Source organism: Scyliorhinus torazame, chromosome 27, assembly GCF_047496885.1.
Source record: "Scyliorhinus torazame isolate Kashiwa2021f chromosome 27, sScyTor2.1, whole genome shotgun sequence".
NCBI classification, from domain to species: domain Eukaryota; kingdom Metazoa; phylum Chordata; class Chondrichthyes; order Carcharhiniformes; family Scyliorhinidae; genus Scyliorhinus; species Scyliorhinus torazame.
Window position 1 is genome coordinate 36,779,940 of NC_092733.1, and position 23,881 is coordinate 36,803,820.

Below are 23,881 nucleotides of genomic sequence, written 5' to 3' on the forward strand. Positions count from 1 at the left end.
CTTTGTTCTAAAACACACCCTGCGGCAAACAGCCTAAAATGAAAGTAAAGCAGACAGACGGCTCAGCTCCACCCACACTCTGACATCCCTGATAAACACCCATTTCTTAAAGGTACTCTCACATGACAGCTTGGGGTGTTTTCTCTGGAGGAGAGAAGACTGAGGGGCGACCTGATCGAGGTGGACAAGATTCTGAGGGGCGTGGACGGGGTGGAGAGGGAGCAGCTCTTCCCCTTAGAAGAAGGGTCGGTTACGAGGGGGACACAAGTTCAAGGTGAGGGGCGGGAGGTTTAGGGGGGATTTGAGGAAAAAACATTTTACCAGAGGGTGGTGAGGGTCTGGAACGCACTGCCTGGGAGGGCGGTAGAGGCGGGTTGCCTCACATCTTTAAAAAAGTACCTGGTTGAGTACTGGGCGCCAACATTCAAGGCTATGGACTAAGTGCTGGCCAATGGGATTAGGTAGGCAGGGCAGGTGTTTTTACTACGTTGGTGCAGACTCGATGGGCCGAATGGCCCCTCTGCACTGTGTGATTTTATGATTAATTCTGATTCCCATTCAGATTGATTTCGATTCCCATTCAGATTGATTTTCGATTCCCATTCAGATTGATTTCGATTCCCATTCAGATTGATTTGATGCACATTCAGATTGATTTCGATTCCCCATTCAGATTGATTTTGATTCCCATTCAGATTGATTTTGATTCCCATTCAGATTGATTTCGATTCCCATTCAGATTGATTTCGATTCCCATTCAGATTGATTTCCATTCCCATTCAGATTGATTTGATGCACATTCAGATTGATTTCGATTCCCATTCAGATTGATTTCGATTCCCATTCAGATTGATTTCGATTCCCATTCAGATTGATTTCGATTCCCATTCAGATTGATTTCGATTCCCATTCAGATTGATTTTGATGCACATTCAGATTGATTTCGATTCCCATTCAGATTGATTTTGATTCCCATTCAGATTGATTTCGATTCCCATTCAGATTGATTTTGATTCCCATTCAGATTGATTTCGATTCCCATTCAGATTGATTTTGATGCACATTCCGATTTACTCAGATTCCCATTCAGATTGATTGCCCAATTCCAGGGAGCAGTATAGAGTCAAGCTGTAGGCCTGGGATCACATGTAGGACAGGCCAGGTAAGGATGGCAGATTTCCTTCCTTAAAGGATCCGGATGGGTTTTTACAACAATCGATGGTTGCTGGCGTGGTCACCGTTACCAAAACAAACTTTATTAGGGCGGCACGGTGGTACAGCGGTTAGCACGGCTGCCTCACAGCGCCAGGGACCCGGGTTTAAATCCCATCTCGGGGTGATTGTCTGTGTGGAGTTTGCACGTTCTCCCGTGTGGGGCGTGGGTTTCCTCCGGGTGCTCCGGTTTCCTCCCACAGTCCGAAGATGTGCAGGTTAGGTGGGTTGACCATGTTTACGTGTCCAGGAGGGTGCGGGTTAGGTTATGGGGTTACTGTGGTAGAGAGTTCATTTGAAGGGTCGTGGCAGACTCAATGGGCACACTTGATGGGCTGAATGGCCTCTCTCCGCACTGTAGGGATTCGATGAATTCCAGATTTTATTAACTGAGTTTAAACTCCACCAGCTGCCGCGGTGGGATTTGACCCCTGTCCTCAAAGCATTAGCCTGGGCCTCTGGATAACTAACCCAGTGACATTATCACCACACCACGGTCTGCCCACTTGTAGCGTTGCTTGGCTGGTAGGAACCATCCCCTGGATCAGAGAAGGTGGAGAGTGGGTCTGCTCCATATAACCTTGGAGCAATTCTGCACTCGAACCGTACAGCTCGCAGGCAGGAGAAGGCAAGGACAAAGGCATGGTGTTGGGTTAACTCGGTATAGAAAGCCAAGGCTGTGTTCCTGATTGCTGTCACACACTCACTGCGACTGCTCAGCCGTGAAAGTCCCATCGTGAAAAGTCAGCCTGCGACTTTCTCCCCATGGACAACAGCTGAGCCGCTGAACTAGAAGGAAAGTTGTCAATCTCACCCCGGCCAACCAGCCATTGACGTAATCCCGGCGGTCCCCCCCTGTGTGCAGCTTCACTCCTCGAAGGACCTCGGACCCAGCGCTTGGCGGGGAAAAGTAAACCCGGAGAGATTTCGATTGTTGGGTCTTTGCACCGCTCTGCTCCAGGGGCAGCCTGGAAGGCCCCAGCAGGGCTATCCGTTGGGTGGGCCACCCTCATGTAGCTGCCGTGTTACTGCTGGCCCTCTCTCAGGCCTTCCACTCCGAGAAGCCTCCGACCTCCAGGGGTTACAACTCTATTGCTGCAACCCTAGAATGGTTTGTTGGGACCCTCGGGTGGCGCATTGTGTGCAGTTTGGTCACCTTATTTAAGTAGGAAATAATTGCATTCGAAGCGGGTCAGAGAAGATTCATCAGGCTGTACCTGGGAGAAAGGAATTGGTCTCATGTCGAGCAGACTGTGCCTAAACTCATTGGAGTCTGAAAGAATGAGAGGTAATCTTATTGAAACATCCAGGTCGGGATTGTCCGACCCCCCCCCGCCAGGTCGGACAATCGCCGGGGGGGGGGGCAGCGTGAATCCCGTCCCGCCGCTCCGACGGCCGGCTGCCGAATTCTCCGGCGCCGTTTTTTTTGGCGGGGGGCGGGGATCACGTCGCGCAGGTCGGGGGTCGTTGGCAGTGGCCCCCTCTCCCCCCCCCCCATCCCCCCCCCCCCCCCGGCAATTCTCCGGGCCCCGATGGGCCGAGCGGCCTCGCCGGCGTGAAATACACGAGGTCCATACCGGCGGGACCTGGCTCTGAGGGCGGTTAGCGGGGTCCTCGGGGGGGGGGGGGGGGGGCGGGCGCGGGGGGATCTGGCCTGGGGGGGGGGGGCACGGTGGCCTGGCCCGCGATCGGGGCCTACCGATCTGTAGGCGGGCCTGTGCCGTGGGGGCACCCTTTGCCTCCGCGCCGGCCTGTGTGAAGCTCCGCCATGGCCGGTGCGGTGAAGAAACCCCCCTGTGCGTGCGCCGACTCGCCGCCGGCCTAGCCCCTGGAAGTGCCGAGGGTTCCGCAACGGCCCAACGCCGGAGTGGTTCACCCCACTCTTTGGAGCCGGTACAGCCCGCCCACTGGTTGGGGGAGCATCCCGGCCATAAGATTCTGAGGGGGCTCGACAGGGTAGACACGAAGAGGATGTCCCTCCTCGAGCAGGTATCTGCAACTGGGGGGGCACTGTCTCAAAATAAGGGGTCTCCCATTTTCGACGGATATGGTAATGAATTTATTTTCTCAGAGGGGGTCCCGTTGGTGTTCCCCATTAGAATTCCATAGAATTAGGCGGCACGGCGGCACAGCGGTTAGCACTGCTGCCTCACGGCGCCGAGGTCCCGGGTTCGATCCGGCCCCGGGTCACTGTCCGTGTGGAGTTTGCACATTCTCTCCTGTCTCTGCGTGGGTCTCACCCCCACGACCCACAGATGTGCAGGGTAGGAGAATTGGCCACGCTAAGTTGCCTCTTAATTGGGAAAAACAAAATTGAGTACTCTAAATTTTAAAAAAAGAATCCCATGTACACCTGCTCTGTCAGAAGGAGGCCATTCAGCCCTTTGAGTCTGCACCAGCTCTTGGAAAGAGCACCCTACCCAAGGTCAACACCTCCACCCTATCCCTAAACCCAGTAACCCAACACTAAGGGCAATTTTGGACACTAAGGGCAATTTATCACGGCCAATCCACCTAACCTGCACATCTTTGGACTGTGGGAGGAAACCGGAGCACCCGGAGGAAACCCACGCAGACACTGGGAGAACGTGCAAACTCGGCACAGTCACCCGAGGCGGGAATCGAACCCGGGTCTCTGGCACTGTGAGGCAGCATTGCCAACCACCTAATTCACTTCCCCAACAAGCAGTGGAGCCTGGGTCATTGAATTATATTCAGGGTTGAGTTAGACAGAGTCAACGGTTACGGGGGTCAGGCGGGATAGTGGGTTGAGGTCACAACAGAACTGCCATGATCTTACTGACGGCACAGCAGGCTCGAGGGGCGGAATGGCCTCCCCTGCTTCTGTGCGTTACGTACGGCAAAGGGATGAGGAACTCCCTGCCGCGTTATCGTGTCAGTCCCTGGGCAGGAGATTTCCTGCCAGCAGAATTGAAATGCAGTCCGGACACTGAACAGAAATCTCGCTCTGCCTCGGGCGCGGGTAATGGGTAAATCCCGACGGTCAACACTCACTGTTATTCTTCGTCCGTGAAAGCTCCATTTGGAAATCGGCGAGCGAGATTCGTAATTCACTGAACATCTGGAGAACTGAAACGGAAAGAAACCAGGGCACGAAATTGACACTTCTGTCAGCGAGCGGGGGTTTCACAGGTCAGTTTCACGAACAAAACAAAGATGGACAAGATCAATTCTCTCTTATAGACTTATGTTACACATTGGCAGCTTAAGACTTCAGAGCAGGAGTAGGCCATTCGGCCCATCGAGTCTGCTCCATTCAGTGAGATCATGACTGATCTAATGTGATAATTGTCAACTCCACTTTCCCGCCTTATCCCCACAACCTCGATTCCCTCACTGATTAAAAATCTGTCTCTCTCGGCCTTGAACATACTTAACGGCCCAGCTCTACAGCTCTCTGCGGTAAAGAATTCCACAGATTCACTATCCTCTGAGCGAAGAAATTCCTCCTCATCTCTGTCTGAAATGGGCGACCCCCTTTCTCTGAGATTCTGCCCTCTGGTCCTAGACTCTCCCACAAGGGGAAACAACCTCTCAGCATCGACCCTGTCGAGCCCCCTGAGAATCCGATATGTCTCAGTAAAGTCGCCTCTCATTCTTTTAAACTTCAATGACCAGAGGCCCAACTTACTCACCCTCTCCTCGTAAGAAAATCCCTCCATACCCAGGATCGATCGAGTGAACCTTCTCTGGACTGCCTCCAATGCAGGGGTATTTATCCTTAGATCAAGGGTCCAAAGCTGGCACAGTGGTTAGCACTGCTGCCTCACAGCGCCAGGGTCCCGGGTTCAATTCCCGGCTTGGGTCACTGTCTGTGTGCAGAGTCTGCACGTTCTCCCCGTGTCTGCGTGGGTTTCCTCCGGGTGCTCCGGTTTCCTCCCACAATCCAAAGATGTGAAGGTTAGGTGGATTGGCCGTGATAAATTGCCCCTTAGAGTCTAAAAATGTGCAGGTTAGGTGGGATTATGGGGATAGTTTAGCACAGGGCTAAATCATTGGCTTTGAAAGCAGACCAAGGCAGGCCAGCAGCACGGTTCAATTCCTGTACCAGCCTCCCCGAACAGGTGCCGGAATGTGGCGACTAGGGGCTTTTCACAGTAATTTCATTTGAAGACTACTTGTGACAATAAGCGATTTTCATTTCATTTCATATGGTGAGGGAGCAGGTAGGGATGGAGAATCCTGCCTGGGATATCTGGAAACGAAAGAAAGACTTGCATTTATATAGCGCCACAGGATGTCCCAAAGTGCTTTACAGCCAATTAAGTGCTTTCGAAGCATGGCTGTGATGGCTAATTTGCGCACAGCAAGATCCCAGAAACGCATTGTGACAACCACCCAGATAATCGGCCTTTTTGTTTGAAAGGATGAATAGCTCCTGTGAGAGCCGGCAGAGCCTCAGTTGAACAAAAGGTGGCACCCACGGCAGTGCTGCACTTCCTTGGCACTGCACTAGGAGCGCCAGCCTTTGGGGGGGGTAAAAATCAGCAAAACATGTCCGAACTGACCCTGTGAACCTTAAAATGGAACTCCAGTCTGTTAGGAATGGGTTAATGGACCTTCCAATTAAATACTAATTAGATGTCAATTATCCAATAGAAGTCACTGATATATAAAGGGGTTACAGGTGGCACTGTTTGTTGGTGGAGATTTGTGTGTGAAGTTGGAGCAGAGAAATAAAGGTTTTTTGTGGGGAAGCAGAACTCCTGTCTCCTTTACAGCAGCCAGAAACTAGAACACAATTGTACTGGTGTTGGCATTACTGCTTTTTACTGGCATTTGAAAGTTTAGAACTGTTTCTATTCCTTCAGATGTTGGACTTTGACTCGGGCTGTTGTGACTCAGAGTGAATCCTTTATTCTCTTGATTTCTTGCGAATTGCAAATTAACCGGATGATTCATGGAGTGGGGGATGGTGGGCGAGGGGTGGTGTGGAGGTGGGTAGAGGGGGAGGAATCATAGAACTTACAGTGCAGTAGAAGGCCATTCGGCCCATTGAGTCTGCACCGGACCTTGGAAAGGGTACCCTAATTAAGCCCACAACTCCACCCTATCCCAGTAACCCCACCTAACCTTTTCTGGATGCTAAGGGCCATTTATCATGGCCAATCCACCTAACAAGCACGTCTTTTGGGACTTCTGGGTTGGAGACCGGAGCACCCGGAGGAAACCCACGCAGACACGGGGAGAACGTGCAGACTCCGCACAGACAGTGACCCAAGGCCGGGAATCAAACCTGGGACCCTGGAGCTGTGAAGCAACAGTGCTAACCACTGTGCTGCCTGAAGGGTAGGCAATGTGCCCCCCCCCCCCTCCCCCACAATTTACAGTTCTGCTGGCTTCAGTGGGGGGTGGGGGTGCAGGATTGGGCTGAGTTGCTCCTGCCTCTTTAGAAAGTTCATCGCAATTCTCTTCAGCAGCGGAGCAATGACCCTTTCATTCCTCTGAATCAAAGTCTTTTCATCGCGTTCAGCATTCACGCCTTGCAACCCGTTCTAACTTCACAGTTAGGGGAGGGAATCTGGATAATGTTTGTCACAGAACCTTGATCGGTAGGGGGGACCTGGCACGGAGGCATTGCCTGACTGTAGTTAATGCTGCCACACAGAATCCATTTCCTGCATCTGTTGTGGTTTGACCACAGTTTTGGGACGGTCCTTGCTGAAGAGGCTCAGATGGACAAACCGAGGCAGTGGCTTGGCCGCAGAAACGGAGAATGCAGCCCTATGTGTTCGGATTGTGTGAGAATGGCCTGGAAAGCATTGCTCCCTGATCTCTCTGTGCTGACATCAATACCCTAACAGTTTTTTTGTAAACTTCCAGAACTCCCTTTCTCTGTAATTTACTGTGTAGTTACAGGCTGGATAACTCCATCAGGTTTCTGGGAATAGGCAACATTTAGAAACCACTGTTTTGGAATCTGAAGCTCACAGTTTTCCATTTGCTGTAATGAATGAACAGGAAAAAGCTCCTGCTTCAGTGGTTGGAAATTCCTGACAACCTGCCAACCCCTGGGAGCAGGCGACTGGTTCAGAACTTCCACAGCTGTCTCCTGTATCGCCAGCCTGATCCCCGTGAAATCGCTCTGTCCCACTAGCGATGCCCTCTGACCCCCCCCCCCCCCCCCCCCGCCCCCCCCGCCTCAGCGGCAGCATGGGAAAAGCTCCGAGAAACCTCCGAGGGTTCTGGTTTACTTACTGGCCCAATTTTAACCCTGTGTTGGGAGGATGAATGGGTGAAAGTCAGACCCATTGCTATTGAATAACTTAATCCCACCTAGTCCCAACAATTTCTACTTCATCAGAAGAGAGAGCTGGCTGGCTGGCAAGTGGGCCAATCAGCACTCTCTTCTCATGAGGTAAAAATTGTTGCTCCTTTTTCATTTGGCATTCCTGCGAATTGTCCTGATGAGTGCAGAATGAAAAGCTTTGACAACATGTGTCCTTTTGCAGCAATACTCCAGTCCGGTGCTGCCAAACGACAATTTATGGCTCCTATCCCTACACTAAGGCCAATCCACAAGTTACCAGAGTTTATTAGGTTTCGAGATAGGAAATTTAAAACAAATTACTTTCGGAACATGGATATCAATGCATAGACTGATATTTATTGCCCATCCCTGGGTCACTCTTGAGAAGATGGTGCTGGACCACAATTGATACAACATCGTGGTCTTGCTCTTCAGATTGAAGTTAAGATTTAACCAGATTGGTGCGATTGGGGTCTCTCGGGTGGGGGCATGAGACGTCCTTGGCGGGTCGGATCAAGGAAAACCCCAAGTCTTTTTACTCTTGTGTGAGAAATAAAAGAATGACCAGGGTGAGGTTAGCGCCGGTCAAGGACAGTAGTGGGAACTTGTGCATGGAGTCAGAAGAGATAGGAGAGGCGTTGAATGAATACCTTTCTTCAGTGTTCACAAAGGGGAGGGTTTTTGAGGACGAGAGTGTGATTCAGGTGGGTAGGCTGGAGGAGGTAGATCGTCTGAGGGACGATGTATTAACAATTTTGAAAACCCTGAGGGTCGACAAGTCCCCTGGGCCAGATGGGATATATCCTAGGATTCTTTGGGAGGCAAGGGATGAGATTGCAGAGCCTTTGGCTTTGATCTTTGGGTCCTCACTGTTCACGGTAGTGCACCCTCACTGTTCACGGTAGTGCACAAGAGGACTGGAGAGTGGCGAATGTTGTTCCTCTGTTCAAGAAAGGGAATAAGGATGACCCTGGTAATTATAGGCCAGTTAATCTTACTTTGGTGGGCAGTAAGTTAATGGAAAGGGTCCTGAGAGATAGGATTAATGACCATTAATCACGTAACAGCACGTCTTTCAGAACTTGTTGGAGGAAACCAGAACATCCGGAGGAAACCCACATAGACACGGGGAGAACGTGCCGACTCTGCACAGACAGTGACCCAAGCCGGGAATCGAACCTGGGTCCTTGGTGCTGTGAAGCAACAGTACTAACCCCTGCAATACCATGCTGCCGTTTCAGCCATTCCCTGTGGTCGAGAGCTCCACATTCTCATCATTCTCTGGGTAATAGCCTCTAGTTACACTCTGTTATATTTTAAATGTCTTATCTAAAATATATATATATTACTCTTGAATCCACCAGGTATCCCAAGGCACGCGTCTTGACCAATAGTCGTCTTGTTGAAAGATGAACTATTTAATGAGTAATAAAATAATAAACTGTGTTCTTTTACTCAATACTAAACTAACAATAAAGAGTTAAAGTACAATACAGAACTATATAACTATACACTATTATAACAAACTAGTTCTAACTTCTCTCATTCTAGCGATTCTATGTCTTGCTTGTTCACTGTTCTGAATCAGGGGCGAAATTCTCCTACCCGCCCCGCCCCATTTCTGCGCCGACCGGCCGGCGGGAGTCTCCGTAACACCGGCCGGTCAATGGGGTTTCCCATTGTGGGGCACCCCCACGCCGTCGGGAAACCCCCGGGCGCCGGCAGAACGGAGACTCCCGCCGGCGGAGAATGACGCCCCTGGTCATCATCTGATCAGCAGACTTAGAAAAGGCAGGAAATCAGTTCTTATAGTATCTGACTGTGAGCCATCTAGTGTTGAAATGACTGTACTACATTTACATACATTGATCATGTATATTGATATCTGAATATCACTACACTTTTCCACAAGTTTCTTTCATAAGATGTGGGCACCCTTGTTGTCCATCCCTAATTACCCTGGAACTGGGAGGGGTCTGCTTGGCCATCACAGAGGGGCAACTTAAGAGTCAACCACATTGCTATGGGATATGGAGTTACGTGTAGGCCAGACCGGGTAAGGACGGCTGATGTCCTTCCCTATATTACATTAATGAACCAGATGGGGTTTTACAACAATCGATGATAGTTCTGTGGTCACCATTACTGAGATTAGTTCTGTTCCCAGGTTTATTCATTGCAAGAGCACCCTACCTTGGCCCACTCCCCCACCCCATTCACAAAACCCCACCTAACCTGCACATCTTTGGACAGTAAGGGCAATTTAGCATAGCCAATCCACATAATCTGAAATGTTTTTGGAATGTGGGAGGAAACCGGAGCACCCGGAGGAAACCTGCGCAGACCTGGGGAGGAGGTGCCCAAGGCCGGAAACGAACCTGGTTTCCCAACCTGCTCACCCTCTCCTGATAGATATACCTTTCTGGTATCATCTCTGTAAATCTTCCCCACACGCTCTCCACTCCTTTATCCCTCTTATAATATGGTGACCAGATCGGCGCTTCGGTACTCCAAGAATTATGGGCACAAAGCATTTAAGCATGTTACAAAAAGGAGGATATTTCAGAGACAAGAAATAAGGGAGCTGTGCTGGTGTGAGAATTGGGATAGACAGAGAAAAGCTCGGTCGAGAAAATGGGAATCTGGATTTTCCGCGTTGGGGAGAGGCGGAGGGGTTAGCGAGGCAACTTCAAAGACAATTAAAGATTGCACGAATTGTGTACGGAAAAGAGGGGACTACAGGAAGGGAAATAAGGCTGGGGGAAATTGCAGAGCTTAACAGGTGCGAGAGCATGGAATGGTTTGAAGACATGAGCCAAGGGTTTGAAGAAGAATGATCCCAATTATGGTTTCCAACTCCAGAGTTACTGTGTGTTGTTGCTCTGATCGCCCTGCTGCCTTCTCAGTCACGGTTTGATGTGATATTAAGGAACTGGTTTGTTAATGGTTTAGAATTTCCAAACCTGCTTATTTCAGGTGGGTTGACCATTGCTGTAGCTGAACCTGTTTTCGCAACAAGACAGGGTTAACTGCGTTGACAGCATGTATCTTCCCAATTCTCATTCAACACTTACTGTTATTCTTCATCTGAGCAACCTTCATCCGAAAATCATCCTGCGAGTTTCTTGCATCCTCAGACAACCTAGTAACTGAGTAAAACCGTACATCAGACCCTGGGCTGACATTTATCAGTCTTTCCACATTCACTTTGTTTGGCGTTGCCATCAGACAAAATAAACTGGAGCAACTTCATCTCGTCCAATCGGTTCGATTACGATCCCGGACTAGACCCAACAGTGGGGGGAATACTGGATAGAATCTCCAATATTTGATTTCATAAAGAAATAGTGATATGGGGTATCAAAACAAACTTTATTACGAACATGGTATTAAAGTATCTTTAACATCATCCCAGAATTGCTTACAATTACCTCTTAAACAATGCTACTTAATACGGTGAATTCAAAACCCTTAACTGCTATCTTTATTCCCACTCCAACAACAAGAAGTACCATCCTAGCTCTCAATCCACTTTAACTACCATTAGCACATAGGAATACCTCCTGTTCTTTCACATGTTCTTTGAGAAAATGAGATCTTGAAATGAAAAAATAAAGAAAATCGCTTATTGTCACAAGTAGGCTTCAAGTGAAATTACTGTGAAAAGCCCCTAGTCGCCACATTCTGGCGCCTGTTCGGGGAGGCTGGTACGGGAAGATCTTGTGGCACTGCTTTAAAGAAAAGTCCTAACTCCTGTCAGAACCAAGCAGAAACTCTGGCTGAGTGTCTTTAGAAGCTGCTTCTGCTCACCTTCTATTCAGACAAGACAAGGGCAACACGGTAGCATAGAGGTTAGCACAGTTGCTTCACAGCTCCAGGATTCCCGGTTCGATTCCCGGCTTCAGTTACTGTCTGTGCGGAGTCTGCACGTTCTCCCTGTGTGTGCGTGGGTTTCCTCCGGGTGCCCCAGTTTCCTCCCACAGTCCAAAGATGTGCGGGTTAGGTGGATTGGCCATGCTAAATTGCCCTTAATGTCCAAAAAGGTTAAGCGGGGTTACTGGGTTACGGGGATAGGGTAGAGGTGTGGGCTTGGGTAGGGTGCTCCTTCCAAGGGCCGGTGCAGACTCGATGGGCCGAATGGCCTCCTTCAACACTCTAAATTCTATGAACTCTATGAAGACAGAACTGCTGTTAAAGGCTGCTAATCGGTCTCAGACACATCTTTAACTGAATGGCAAAGTGCAAACTGCTCAACTTCTGGTCACAGCTTCATCTACAATTTCACTGAACTGCTTTCTGCAAAATGCCTGATACCTTAGCTCCATCCAGTAGCAATATCATCTTACCAAGCGGAAATCTAATTAACTCCACAGGGAATCCCCTTTAATCCAAACAAAACTGTATTAGCCCAAACTTTTTATGATGGCTTAATTGCACCCCGGCTCCAAAAACCTTAATTGCCTTTCAAACGAGGCGCTCTTTTAAAACATGACACACTCTAACCCAGGCTTTTAACCCTTACTGCGCCAAATACCTATAATATTGAAATTCCTGCATTCATCACAGTTCCCGAGGTGCCCTGGAAGGTAGGCAAGATTTGGAGGACCTCAGTCGTCCTCCAGTCTCAATGAATGTGGGGGAATTTGTAACACAATAGGATGATTTCCCCCGGTATATGTGAGTACACAAGACCAATTCTGGGCAAAAGTCTGAACCCACGGAGTGTGTGAAGGCAATCTTGCATTTGTTCTGGGAAGAAATTACAATTTGCAGGAGAATAGGGAATTATTCGACCCATTAACAGAAAAAACATTCTTTCCTATTTTGACGTAAAACCTACTGGAAGGATAGATTTATTTGTGGGTATATTTGCTCACATGGTTGGAGAATTGGCTTAAACCCCTTTGATGAACAATCCCTGGTAGATGAGGTACCTTGATGGGCACTCTCAGCGAGGTCCCTGAAGGCACTCCTAGTAGGTGAAGTTCCCCAGTGGACACTCCCAGTGAGTGATGGTCTCCATTGGATATTCTGAATGGCTGACATTGATACATAAAAAAGGAAAAGAGCCACCAGAGCCCAGATGATGACTCCAACGGTGCAGTACAGGCAGGCTGAAGAAGACGGAGGTTAGATCCAGGAGCTGAACATGTTGGTCGGTGGGTGCCGGAGCATCCCGATTTGGCACCATACCGGCACCTACCCCGATTTCGGCAGCGGAAGCTATTCTTTGCCCAATCGCGTTCCGCAATTTTGGCGTTGGCAAGTGGAGATTGCCCAATTTCTCCCGATCCACTCTCTCTCCCTTGTTCCCACTGAGTTAAATGTTAGCGGCGCTCTGCGGGTTACAGGCTGGTTAACGACAGATACCTGGCTCAAGAGTGCTCCATGTGGCTCATGCGACCAGCAGAATGGAGCGACATGCCTGTCCATTGGCCGAGGCAAGACTTACTTTTGCTTTTCACCTGTGAAAGCTGGGCTTGCAGAAGAATCTGGACGCTCCTTATTTCGCTGAACATCTGTGTAACTGAAAGAGAGACAAAGCTTTAACTTTCCCTCCGATCTTTGTCTATCCCGATCGCTGGCCCTCAATCCAGCTCCACTGTTCCATGCACCCACCCAACACACGCACCCCTGCCCCCCCCCCCGCCAACAACAGTATAACTCTCAGCCGAATTTCAGCTCTCTCTATCTTTGGCAAAGCATCATCCAAACTCGAAACGTGAGCTCCCTTCTCTCCACAGATGCTGTCAGACCTGCTGAGAGAGGGCGGCACAGTGGTTAGCACTGCTGCCTCACCGCGCCAGGAACCTAGGTTCAATTCCGGCCTTGGGTGACTGCGTGGGTTTCCTCCGGGTGCTCCGGTTTCCTCCCACAGTCCAAAGATTGCCCCTTAGCGTCCAAAGGTTGGGTGGCGTTACGGAGTTCCAGGGATAGGGTGGGGCAGTGGGCCTAGGTGAGGTGCTCTATCGGAGGGTCGGTGGGCTGAATGGCCTCCTTCTGCGCAATGAGGGATTTGTGATTGCCCAGCATTTTGTATTTTTGTAACATATACTCTAGCTCAGGCTCATGGTTGGAAGCTTTTTACGCCAAGGGTCAGAATGGGACTTCATTCAAACAAATAGCAACCCATTCAGGACATGCTGTGCAATAGGCCACCTCCAGTTTCAATGACTAATACCAGGAATGAGGAAAGGTTGGAGAGGTTGGGTTTGTATCCAGCTGTTAGCCTCTCCCCTCGTCAGATTCTCCTCTCGTTAGACTCGCCCCTCGTTACACTATCCCCTCATTAGGCTCTCCCCTCGTTACACTATCCCCTTCATTAGGCTCTCCCCAGTAATACTGTTTCTACCAGTCAGACCCGTTGGACTCTCCGTGTAATATCCAGCGTGGGGTCTCCAGGGTGCGAATGCTCCTTGCGGAGCACGAGCTCCCCCGCTAGGGGCGGGGTATCTCTATTACCCAGTGTATAGAAGGTTGTCCAGTAAGGCACCGAGCACAGAGAGGAACCCGGGAGGGGTTTCCCAGGGAATGTAAATATACTGGCCGGGATTCTCCGGAACGGAGGCAGTGTCCACCACCGCGGTGAACGCCGTCGTGTTTCACAACGGCACGGAACGGGCGCGGGCACCACCGATTCTAGCCCCCACAGGGGGCCAGCTTGGCACTGGAGCGGATCATGCTGCTCCAGCCTCCCTTCCCGGCACCAACTGGGCGCCGCGCCAACCTGCGCATGCGCGGGGGACTTCCTCAACGTGCCGGCCCCGATGAAACATGTCGCGGGGGATCAGGGGCCGGCCGCGTAACAAAATAGGGCCGGGGCTGGAGAGGCCAGAACGCCGATCGCTGGGTCACGATCGCGGGCCACTGACCCCCCCCCCGGTGAAGGAGCCGCCTCCCCCCCACCCACAGACCCCCCCGGTGAAGGAGCCGACTCCCCCCACCCACAGACCCCCCCCCGGTGAAGGAGCCGCCTCCCCCCCACCCACAGACCCCCCCCCGGTGAAGGAGCCGCCTCCCCCCCACCCACAGACCAGCGGACAGCAGCCCACGACCGGCACCGCGCCAAGCGCTCCGGCGCGAATGGTGGTGATTCCCCGCTCCTCGGTATCGGGGCGGTGTGGCCCGGTTACAGTGATTCTCTGCTCCTCGGTATCGGGGCGGTGTGGCCCGGTTACAGTGATTCTCCGCTCCTCGGTATCGGGGCGGTGTGGCGCGGTTACAGTGATTCCCCGCTCCTCGGTATCGGGGCGGTGTGGCCCGGTTGCGGTGATTCCCCGCTCCTCGGTATCGGGGCGGTGTGGCCCGGTTGCGGTGATTCCCCGCTCCTCGGTATCGGGGCGGTGTGGCCCGGTTGCGGTGATTCCCCGCTCCTCGGTATCGGGGCGGTGTGGCCCGGTTACAGTGATTCTCCGCTCCTCGGTTTCGGGGCGGTGTGGCGCGGTTGCGGTGATTCCCCGCTCCTCGGTATCGGGGCGGTGTGGCGCGGTTGCGGTGATTCTCCGCTCCTCGGTATCGGGGCGGTGTGGCCCGGTTGCGGTGATTCCCCGCTCCTCGGTATCGGGGCGGTGTCGCCCGGTTACAGTGATTCCCCGCTCCTCGGTATCGGGGCGGTGTCGCCCGGTTGCGGTGATTCCCCGCTCCTCGGTATCGGGGCGGTGTGGCGCGGTTGCGGTGATTCTCCGCTCCTCGGTATCGGGGCGGTGTGGCGCGGTTACAGTGATTCTCTGCTCCTCGGTATCGGGGCGGTGTCGCCCGGTTGCGGTGATTCCCCGCTCCTCGGTATCGGGGCGGTGTGGCCCGGTTGCGGTGATTCTCCGCTCCTCGGTATCGGGGGGGTGTGGCCCGGTTGCGGTGATTCCCCGCTCCTCGGTATCGGGGCGGTGTGGCGCGGTTGCGGTGATTCTCCGCTCCTCGGTATCGGGGCGGTGTGGCCCGGTTACAGTGATTCCCCGCTCCTCGGTATCGGGGCGGTGTCGCCCGGTTGCGGTGATTCCCCGCTCCTCGGTATCGGGGCGGTGTGGCCCGGTTGCGGTGATTCCCCGCTCCTCGGTATCGGGGCGGTGTGGCGCGGTTACAGTGATTCCCCGCTCCTCGGTATCGGGGCGGTGTGGCCCGGTTACAGTGATTCTCTGCTCCTCGGTATCGGGGCGGTGTGGCACGGTTACAGTGATTCTCCGCTCCTCGGTATCGGGGCGGTGTGGCGCGGTTACAGTGATTCCCCGCTCCTCGGTATCGGGGCGGTGTGGCCCGGTTGCGGTGATTCCCCGCTCCTCGGTATCGGGGCGGTGTGGCCCGGTTGCGGTGATTCCCCGCTCCTCGGTATCGGGGCGGTGTGGCCCGGTTGCGGTGATTCCCCGCTCCTCGGTATCGGGGCGGTGTGGCCCGGTTACAGTGATTCTCCGCTCCTCGGTATCGGGGCGGTGTGGCGCGGTTGCGGTGATTCCCCGCTCCTCGGTATCGGGGCGGTGTGGCGCGGTTGCGGTGATTCTCCGCTCCTCGGTATCGGGGCGGTGTGGCCCGGTTGCGGTGATTCCCCGCTCCTCGGTATCGGGGCGGTGTCGCCCGGTTACAGTGATTCCCCGCTCCTCGGTATCGGGGCGGTGTCGCCCGGTTGCGGTGATTCCCCGCTCCTCGGTATCGGGGCGGTGTGGCGCGGTTGCGGTGATTCTCCGCTCCTCGGTATCGGGGCGGTGTGGCGCGGTTACAGTGATTCTCTGCTCCTCGGTATCGGGGCGGTGTCGCCCGGTTGCGGTGATTCCCCGCTCCTCGGTATCGGGGCGGTGTGGCCCGGTTGCGGTGATTCTCCGCTCCTCGGTATCGGGGGGGTGTGGCCCGGTTGCGGTGATTCCCCGCTCCTCGGTATCGGGGCGGTGTGGCGCGGTTGCGGTGATTCTCCGCTCCTCGGTATCGGGGCGGTGTGGCCCGGTTACAGTGATTCCCCGCTCCTCGGTATCGGGGCGGTGTCGCCCGGTTGCGGTGATTCCCCGCTCCTCGGTATCGGGGCGGTGTGGCCCGGTTGCGGTGATTCCCCGCTCCTCGGTATCGGGGCGGTGTGGCCCGGTTACAGTGATTCTCCGCTCCTCGGTATCGGGGCGGTGTGGCCCGGTTGCGGTGATTCCCCGCTCCTCGGTATCGGGGCGGTGTGGCGCGGTTGCGGTGATTCTCCGCTCCTCGGTATCGGGGCGGTGTGGCCCGGTTACAGTGATTCCCCGCTCCTCGGTATCGGGGCGGTGTCGCCCGGTTGCGGTGATTCCCCGCTCCTCGGTATCGGGGCGGTGTGGCGCGGTTGCGGTGATTCTCCGCTCCTCGGTATCGGGGCGGTGTGGCGCGGTTACAGTGATTCTCTGCTCCTCGGTATCGGGGCGGTGTCGCCCGGTTGCGGTGATTCCCCGCTCCTCGGTATCGGGGCGGTGTGGCCCGGTTGCGGTGATTCTCCGCTCCTCGGTATCGGGGGGGTGTGGCCCGGTTGCGGTGATTCCCCGCTCCTCGGTATCGGGGCGGTGTGGCGCGGTTGCGGTGATTCTCCGCTCCTCGGTATCGGGGCGGTGTGGCCCGGTTACAGTGATTCCCCGCTCCTCGGTATCGGGGCGGTGTCGCCCGGTTGCGGTGATTCCCCGCTCCTCGGTATCGGGGCGGTGTGGCCCGGTTGCGGTGATTCTCCGCTCCTCGGTATCGGGGCGGTGTCGCCCGGTTGCGGTGATTCCCCGCTCCTCGGTATCGGGGCGGCGTGGCCCGGTTACAGTGATTCTCTGCTCCTCGGTATCGGGGCGGCGTGGCCCGGTTACAGTGATTCTCCGCTCCTCGGTATCGGGGCGGCGTGGCCCGGTTACAGTGATTCTCTGCTCCTCGGTATCGGGGCGGTGTGGCCCGGTTACAGTGATTCTCCGCTCCTCGGTATCGGGGCGGTGTGGCGCGGTTACAGTGATTCTCCGCTCCTCGGTATCGGGGCGGTGTGGCGCGGTTGCGGTGATTCTCTGCTCCTCGGTATCGGGGCGGTGTGGCGCGGTTACAGTGATTCTCCGCTCCTCGGTATCGGGGCGGTGTGGCGCGGTTGCGGTGATTCTCTGCTCCTCGGTATCGGGGCGGTGTGGCCCGGTTACAGTGATTCCCCGCTCCTCGGTATCGGGGCGGTGTGGCCCGGTTGCGGTGATTCTCTGCTCCTCGGTAGCGGGGCGGTGTGGCCCGGTTACAGTGATTCCCCGCTCCTCGGTATCGGGGCGGTGTGGCCCGGTTGCGGTGATTCTCTGCTCCTCGGTAGCGGGGCGGTGTGGCCCGGTTACAGTGATTCCCCGCTCCTCGGTATCGGGGCGGTGTGGCGCGGTTGCGGTGATTCTCTGCTCCTCGGTATCGGGGCGGTGTGGCCCGGTTGCGGTGATTCTCTGCTCCTCGGTATCGGGGCGGTGTGGCGCGGTTGCGGTGATTCTCTGCTCCTCGGTATCGGGGCGGTGTGGCCCGGTTACGGTGATCCTCTGCTCCTCGGTATCGGGGCGGCGTGGCCCGGTTGCGGTGATTCTCCGCTCCTCGGTATCAGGGCAGTGTGGCCCGGTTGCGGTGATTCCCCGCTCCTCGGTATCGGGGCGGTGTGGCCCGGTTGAGGTGATTCTCTGCTCCTCGGTATCGGGGCGGTGTGGCCCGGTTGCGGTGATTCTCTGCTCCTCGGTATCGGGGCGTTGTGGCCCGGTTACAGTGATACCCCGCTCCTCGGTATCGGGGCGGTGTGGCGCGGTTACAGTGATTCCCCGCTCCTCGGTATCGGGGCGGTGTGGCGCGGTACATTGATTCTCTGCTCCTCGGTATCGGGGCGGTGTGGCCCGGTTGCGGTGATTCTCCGCTCCTCGGTATCGGGGCGGTGTGGCGCGGTTGCGGTGATTCTCCGCTCCTCGGTATCGGGGCGGTGTGGCGCGGTTGCGGTGATTCTCCGCTCCTCGGTATCGGGGCGGTGTGGCGCGGTTACAGTGATTCCCCGCTCCTCGGTATCGGGGCGGTGTGGCCCGGTTGTGGCGATTCCCCGCTCCTCGGTATCGGGGCGGTGTGGCCCGGTTGCGGTGATTCTCCGCTCCTCGGTATCGGGGCGGCGTGGCCCGGTTACAGTGATTCTCCGCTCCTCGGTGTCGGGGCGGTGTGGCCCGGTTACAGTGATTCTCCGCTCCTCGGTATCGGGGCGGTGTGGCCCGGTTGCGGTGATTCTCCGCTCCTCGGTATCGGGGCGGTGTGGCCCGGTTACAGTGATTCTCCGCTCCTCGGTATCGGGGCGGCGTGGCCCGGTTACAGTGAATCTCCTCTCCTCGGTAGCGCGGCGGTGTGGCCCGGTTGCGGCGATTCCCCGCTCCTCGGTATCGGGGCGGTGTGGCCCGGTTGCGGTGATTCCCCGCTCCTCGGTATCGGGGCGGTGTGGCCCGGTTACAGTGATTCTCCGCTCCTCGGTATCGGGGCGGTGTGGCCCGGTTGCGGTGATTCCCCGCTCCTCGGTATCGGGGCGGTGTGGCGCGGTTGCGGTGATTCTCCGCTCCTCGGTATCGGGGCGGTGTGGCCCGGTTACAGTGATTCCCCGCTCCTCGGTATCGGGGCGGTGTCGCCCGGTTGCGGTGATTCCCCGCTCCTCGGTATCGGGGCGGTGTGGCCCGGTTGCGGTGATTCTCCGCTCCTCGGTATCGGGGGGGTGTGGCCCGGTTGCGGTGATTCCCCGCTCCTCGGTATCGGGGCGGTGTGGCGCGGTTGCGGTGATTCTCCGCTCCTCGGTATCGGGGCGGTGTGGCCCGGTTACAGTGATTCCCCGCTCCTCGGTATCGGGGCGGTGTCGCCCGGTTGCGGTGATTCCCCGCTCCTCGGTATCGGGGCGGTGTGGCCCGGTTGCGGTGATTCTCCGCTCCTCGGTATCGGGGCGGTGTCGCCCGGTTGCGGTGATTCCCCGCTCCTCGGTATCGGGGCGGCGTGGCCCGGTTACAGTGATTCTCTGCTCCTCGGTATCGGGGCGGCGTGGCCCGGTTACAGTGATTCTCCGCTCCTCGGTATCGGGGCGGCGTGGCACGGTTACAGTGATTCTCTGCTCCTCGGTATCGGGGCGGTGTGGCCCGGTAACAGTGATTCCCCGCTCCTCGGTATCGGGGCGGTGTGGCGCGGTTGCGGTGATTCTCCGCTCCTCGGTATCGGGGCGGTGTGGCCCGGTTACAGTGATTCCCCGCTCCTCGGTATCGGGGCGGTGTCGCCCGGTTGCGGTGATTCCCCGCTCCTCGGTATCGGGGCGGTGTGGCCCGGTTGCGGTGATTCTCCGCTCCTCGGTATCGGGGCGGTGTCGCCCGGTTGCGGTGATTCCCCGCTCCTCGGTATCGGGGCGGCGTGGCCCGGTTACAGTGATTCTCTGCTCCTCGGTATCGGGGCGGCGTGGCCCGGTTACAGTGATTCTCCGCTCCTCGGTATCGGGGCGGCGTGGCACGGTTACAGTGATTCTCTGCTCCTCGGTATCGGGGCGGTGTGGCCCGGTTACAGTGATTCTCCGCTCCTCGGTATCGGGGCGGTGTGGCGCGGTTACAGTGATTCTCCGCTCCTCGGTATCGGGGCGGTGTGGCGCGGTTGCGGTGATTCTCTGCTCCTCGGTATCGGGGCGGTGTGGCGCGGTTACAGTGATTCTCCGCTCCTTGGTATCGGGGCGGTGTGGCGCGGTTGCGGTGATTCTCTGCTCCTCGGTATCGGGGCGGTGTGGCCCGGTTACAGTGATTCCCCGCTCCTCGGTATCGGGGCGGTGTGGCCCGGTTGCGGTGATTCTCTGCTCCTCGGTAGCGGGGCGGTGTGGCCCGGTTACAGTGATTCCCCGCTCCTCGGTATCGGGGCGGTGTGGCCCGGTTGCGGTGATTCTCTGCTCCTCGGTAGCGGGGCGGTGTGGCCCGGTTACAGTGATTCCCCGCTCCTCGGTATCGGCGCGGTGTGGCGCGGTTGCGGTGATTCTCTGCTCCTCGGTATCGGGGCGGTGTGGCCCGGTTGCGGTGATTCTCTGCTCCTCGGTATCGGGGCGGTGTGGCGCGGTTGCGGTGATTCTCTGCTCCTCGGTATCGGGGCGGTGTGGCCCGGTTACAGTGATTCTCTGCTCCTCGGTATCGGGGCGGCGTGGCCCGGTTGCGGTGATTCTCCGCTCCTCGGTATCAGGGCAGTGTGGCCCGGTTGCGGTGATTCCCCGCTCCTCGGTATCGGGGCGGTGTGGCCCGGTTGCGGTGATTCTCTGCTCCTCGGTATCGGGGCGGTGTGGCCCGGTTGCGGTGATTCTCTGCTCCTCGGTATCGGGGCGGTGTGGCCCGGTTACAGTGATACCCCGCTCCTCGGTATCGGGGCGGTGTGGCGCGGTTACAGTGATTCCCCGCTCCTCGGTATCGGGGCGGTGTGGCGCGGTACAGTGATTCTCTGCTCCTCGGTGTCGGGGCGGTGTGGCCCGGTTGCGGTGATTCTCCGCTCCTCGGTATCGGGGCGGTGTGGCGCGGTTGCGGTGATTCTCCGCTCCTCGGTATCGGGGCGGTGTGGCGCGGTTGCGGTGATTCTCCGCTCCTCGGTATCGGGGCGGTGTGGCGCGGTTACAGTGATTCCCCGCTCCTCGGTATCGGGGCGGTGTGGCCCGGTTGTGGCGATTCCCCGCTCCTCGGTATCGGGGCGGTGTGGCCCGGTTGCGGTGATTCTCTGCTCCTCGGTAGCGGGGCGGTGTGGCCCGGTTACAGTGATTCCCCGCTCCTCGGTATCGGGGCGGTGTGGCCCGGTTGCGGTGATTCTCTGCTCCTCGGTAGCGGGGCGGTGTGGCCCGGTTACAGTGATTCCCCGCTCCTCGGTATCGGCGCGGTGTGGCGCGGTTGCGGTGATTCTCTGCTCCTCGGTATCGGGGCGGTGTGGCCCGGTTGCGGTGATTCTCTGCTCCTCGGTATCGGGGCGGTGTGGCGCGGTTGCGGTGATTCTCTGCTCCTCGGTATCGGGGCGGTGTGGCCCGGTTACAGTGATTCTCTGCTCCTCGGTATCGGGGCGGCGTGGCCCGGTTGCGGTGATTCTCCGCTCCTCGGTATCAGGGCAGTGTGGCCCGGTTGCGGTGATTCCCCGCTCCTCGGTATCGGGGCGGTGTGGCCCGGTTGCGGTGATTCTCTGCTCCTCGGTATCGGGGCGGTGTGGCCCGGTTGCGGTGATTCTCTGCTCCTCGGTATCGGGGCGGTGTGGCCCGGTTACAGTGATACCCCGCTCCTCGGTATCGGGGCGGTGTGGCGCGGTTACAGTGATTCCCCGCTCCTCGGTATCGGGGCGGTGTGGCGCGGTACAGTGATTCTCTGCTCCTCGGTATCGGGGCGGTGTGGCCCGGTTGCGGTGATTCTCCGCTCCTCGGTATCGGGGCGGTGTGGCGCGGTTGCGGTGATTCTCCGCTCCTCGGTATCGGGGCGGTGTGGCGCGGTTGCGGTGATTCTCCGCTCCTCGGTATCGGGGCGGTGTGGCGCGGTTACAGTGATTCCCCGCTCCTCGGTATCGGGGCGGTGTGGCCCGGTTGTGGCGATTCCCCACTCCTCGGTATCGGGGCGGTGTGGCCCGGTTGCGGTGATTCTCCGCTCCTCGGTATCGGGGCGGCGTGGCCCGGTTACAGTGATTCTCCGCTCCTCGGTGTCGGGGCGGTGTGGCCCGGTTACAGTGATTCTCCGCTCCTCGGTATCGGGGCGGTGTGGCCCGGTTGCGGTGATTCTCCGCTCCTCGGTATCGGGGCGGTGTGGCCCGGTTACAGAGATTCTCCGCTCCTCGGTATCGGGGCGGCGTGGCCCGGTTACAGTGAATCTCCTCTCCTCGGTAGCGCGGCGGTGTGGCCCGGTTGCGGCGATTCCCCGCTCCTCGGTATCGGGGCGGTGTGGCCCGGTTGCGGTGATTCTCCGCTCCTCGGTATCGGGGCGGTGTGGCCCGGTTGCGGTGATTCTCCGCTCCTCGGTATCGGGGCAGTGTGGCCCGGTTACAGTGATTCTCTGCTCCCCGGTATCGGGGCGGTGTGGCCCGGTTACAGTGATTCCCCGCCCCTCGGTATCGGGGCGGTGTGGCGCGGTTGCGGTGATTCTCTGCTCCTCGGTATCGGGGCGGTGTGGCCCGGTTGCGGTGATTCCCCGCTCCTCGGTATCGGGGCGGCGTGGCGCGGTTGCGGTGATTCTCCGCTCCTCGGTATCGGGGCGGTGTGGCCCGGTTGCGGTGATTCTCCGCTCCTCGGTATCGGGGCGGTGTGGCCCGGTTGCGGTGATTCCCCGCTCCTCGGTATCGGGGCGGTGTGGCCCGGTTGCGGTGATTCTCCGCTCCTCGATATCGGGGCGGTGTGGCCCGGTTGCGGTGGTTCCCCGCTCCTCGGTATCCGGGCGGAGTGGCGCGGTTGCGGTGATTCTCTGCTCCTCGGTATCGGGGCGGCGTGGCCCGGTTACAGTGATTCTCTGCTCCTTGGTATCGGGGCGGTGTGGCCCGGTTGCGGTGATTCCCCGCTCCTCGGTATCGGGGCGGTGTGGCCCGGTTACAGTGATTCTCCGCTCCTCGGTATCGGGGCGGTGTGGCCCGGTTACAGTGATTCCCCGCTCCTCGGTATCGGGGCGGTGTGGCCCGGTTGCGGTGATTCCCCGCTCCTCGGTATCGGGGCGGTGTGGCCCGGTTACAGTGATTCTCTGCTCCTCGGTATCGGGGCGGTGTGGCCCGGTTGCGGCGATTCCCCGCTCCTCGGTATCGGGGCGGTGTGGTGCGGTTGCGGTGATTCTCCGCTCCTCGGTATCGGGGCGGCGTGACGCGGTTGCGGTGATTCTCTGCTCCTTGGTATCGGGGCGGTGTGGCCCGGTTACAGTGATTCTCCGCTCCTCGGTATCGGGGCGGTGTGGCGCGGTTACAGTGATTCCCCGCTCCTCGGTATCGGGGCGGTGTGGCCCGGTTACAGTGATTCTCCGCTCCTCGGTATCGGGGCGGTGTGGCCCGGTTGCGGTGATTCTCTGCTCCTCGGTAGCGCGGCGGTGTGGCCCGGTTGCGGCGATTCCCCGCTCCTCGGTATCGGGGCGGTGTGGCCCGGTTGCGGTGATTCTCCGCTCCTCGGTATCGGGGCGGTGTGGCCCGGTTGCGGTGATTCTCCGCTCCTCGGTATCGGGGCGGTGTGGCCCGGTTACAGTGATTCTCTGCTCCCCGGTATCGGGGCGGTGTGGCCCGGTTACAGTGATTCCCCGCCCCTCGGTATCGGGGCGGTGTGGCGCGGTTGCGGTGATTCTCTGCTCCTCGGTATCGGGGCGGTGTGGCCCGGTTGCGGTGATTCCCCGCTCCTCGGTATCGGGGCGGCGTGGCGCGGTTGCGGTGATTCTCCGCTCCTCGGTATCGGGGCGGTGTGGCCCGGTTGCGGTGATTCTCCGCTCCTCGGTATCGGGGCGGTGTGGCCCGGTT

The 23,881-nt window shown here is 57.3% G+C and overlaps 1 protein-coding gene across 1 annotated transcript in view; it reads right to left on the minus strand.

The window, feature by feature from the left end:
• The window catches only part of LOC140403402 (uncharacterized), a 960,939-nt gene that overhangs the window by 833,073 nt on the left and 103,985 nt on the right, over nucleotides 1-23,881 (minus strand). The window contains exons 7-9 of the mRNA XM_072491328.1: nucleotides 12,936-13,010; nucleotides 10,558-10,632; nucleotides 4,228-4,302 (exon numbers count right to left, since the gene is read on the minus strand). Of these exons, the coding sequence (XP_072347429.1) occupies nucleotides 4,228-4,302; nucleotides 10,558-10,632; nucleotides 12,936-13,010 (225 nt within the window). The remainder of the gene's footprint in view (nucleotides 1-4,227; nucleotides 4,303-10,557; nucleotides 10,633-12,935; nucleotides 13,011-23,881) is intronic.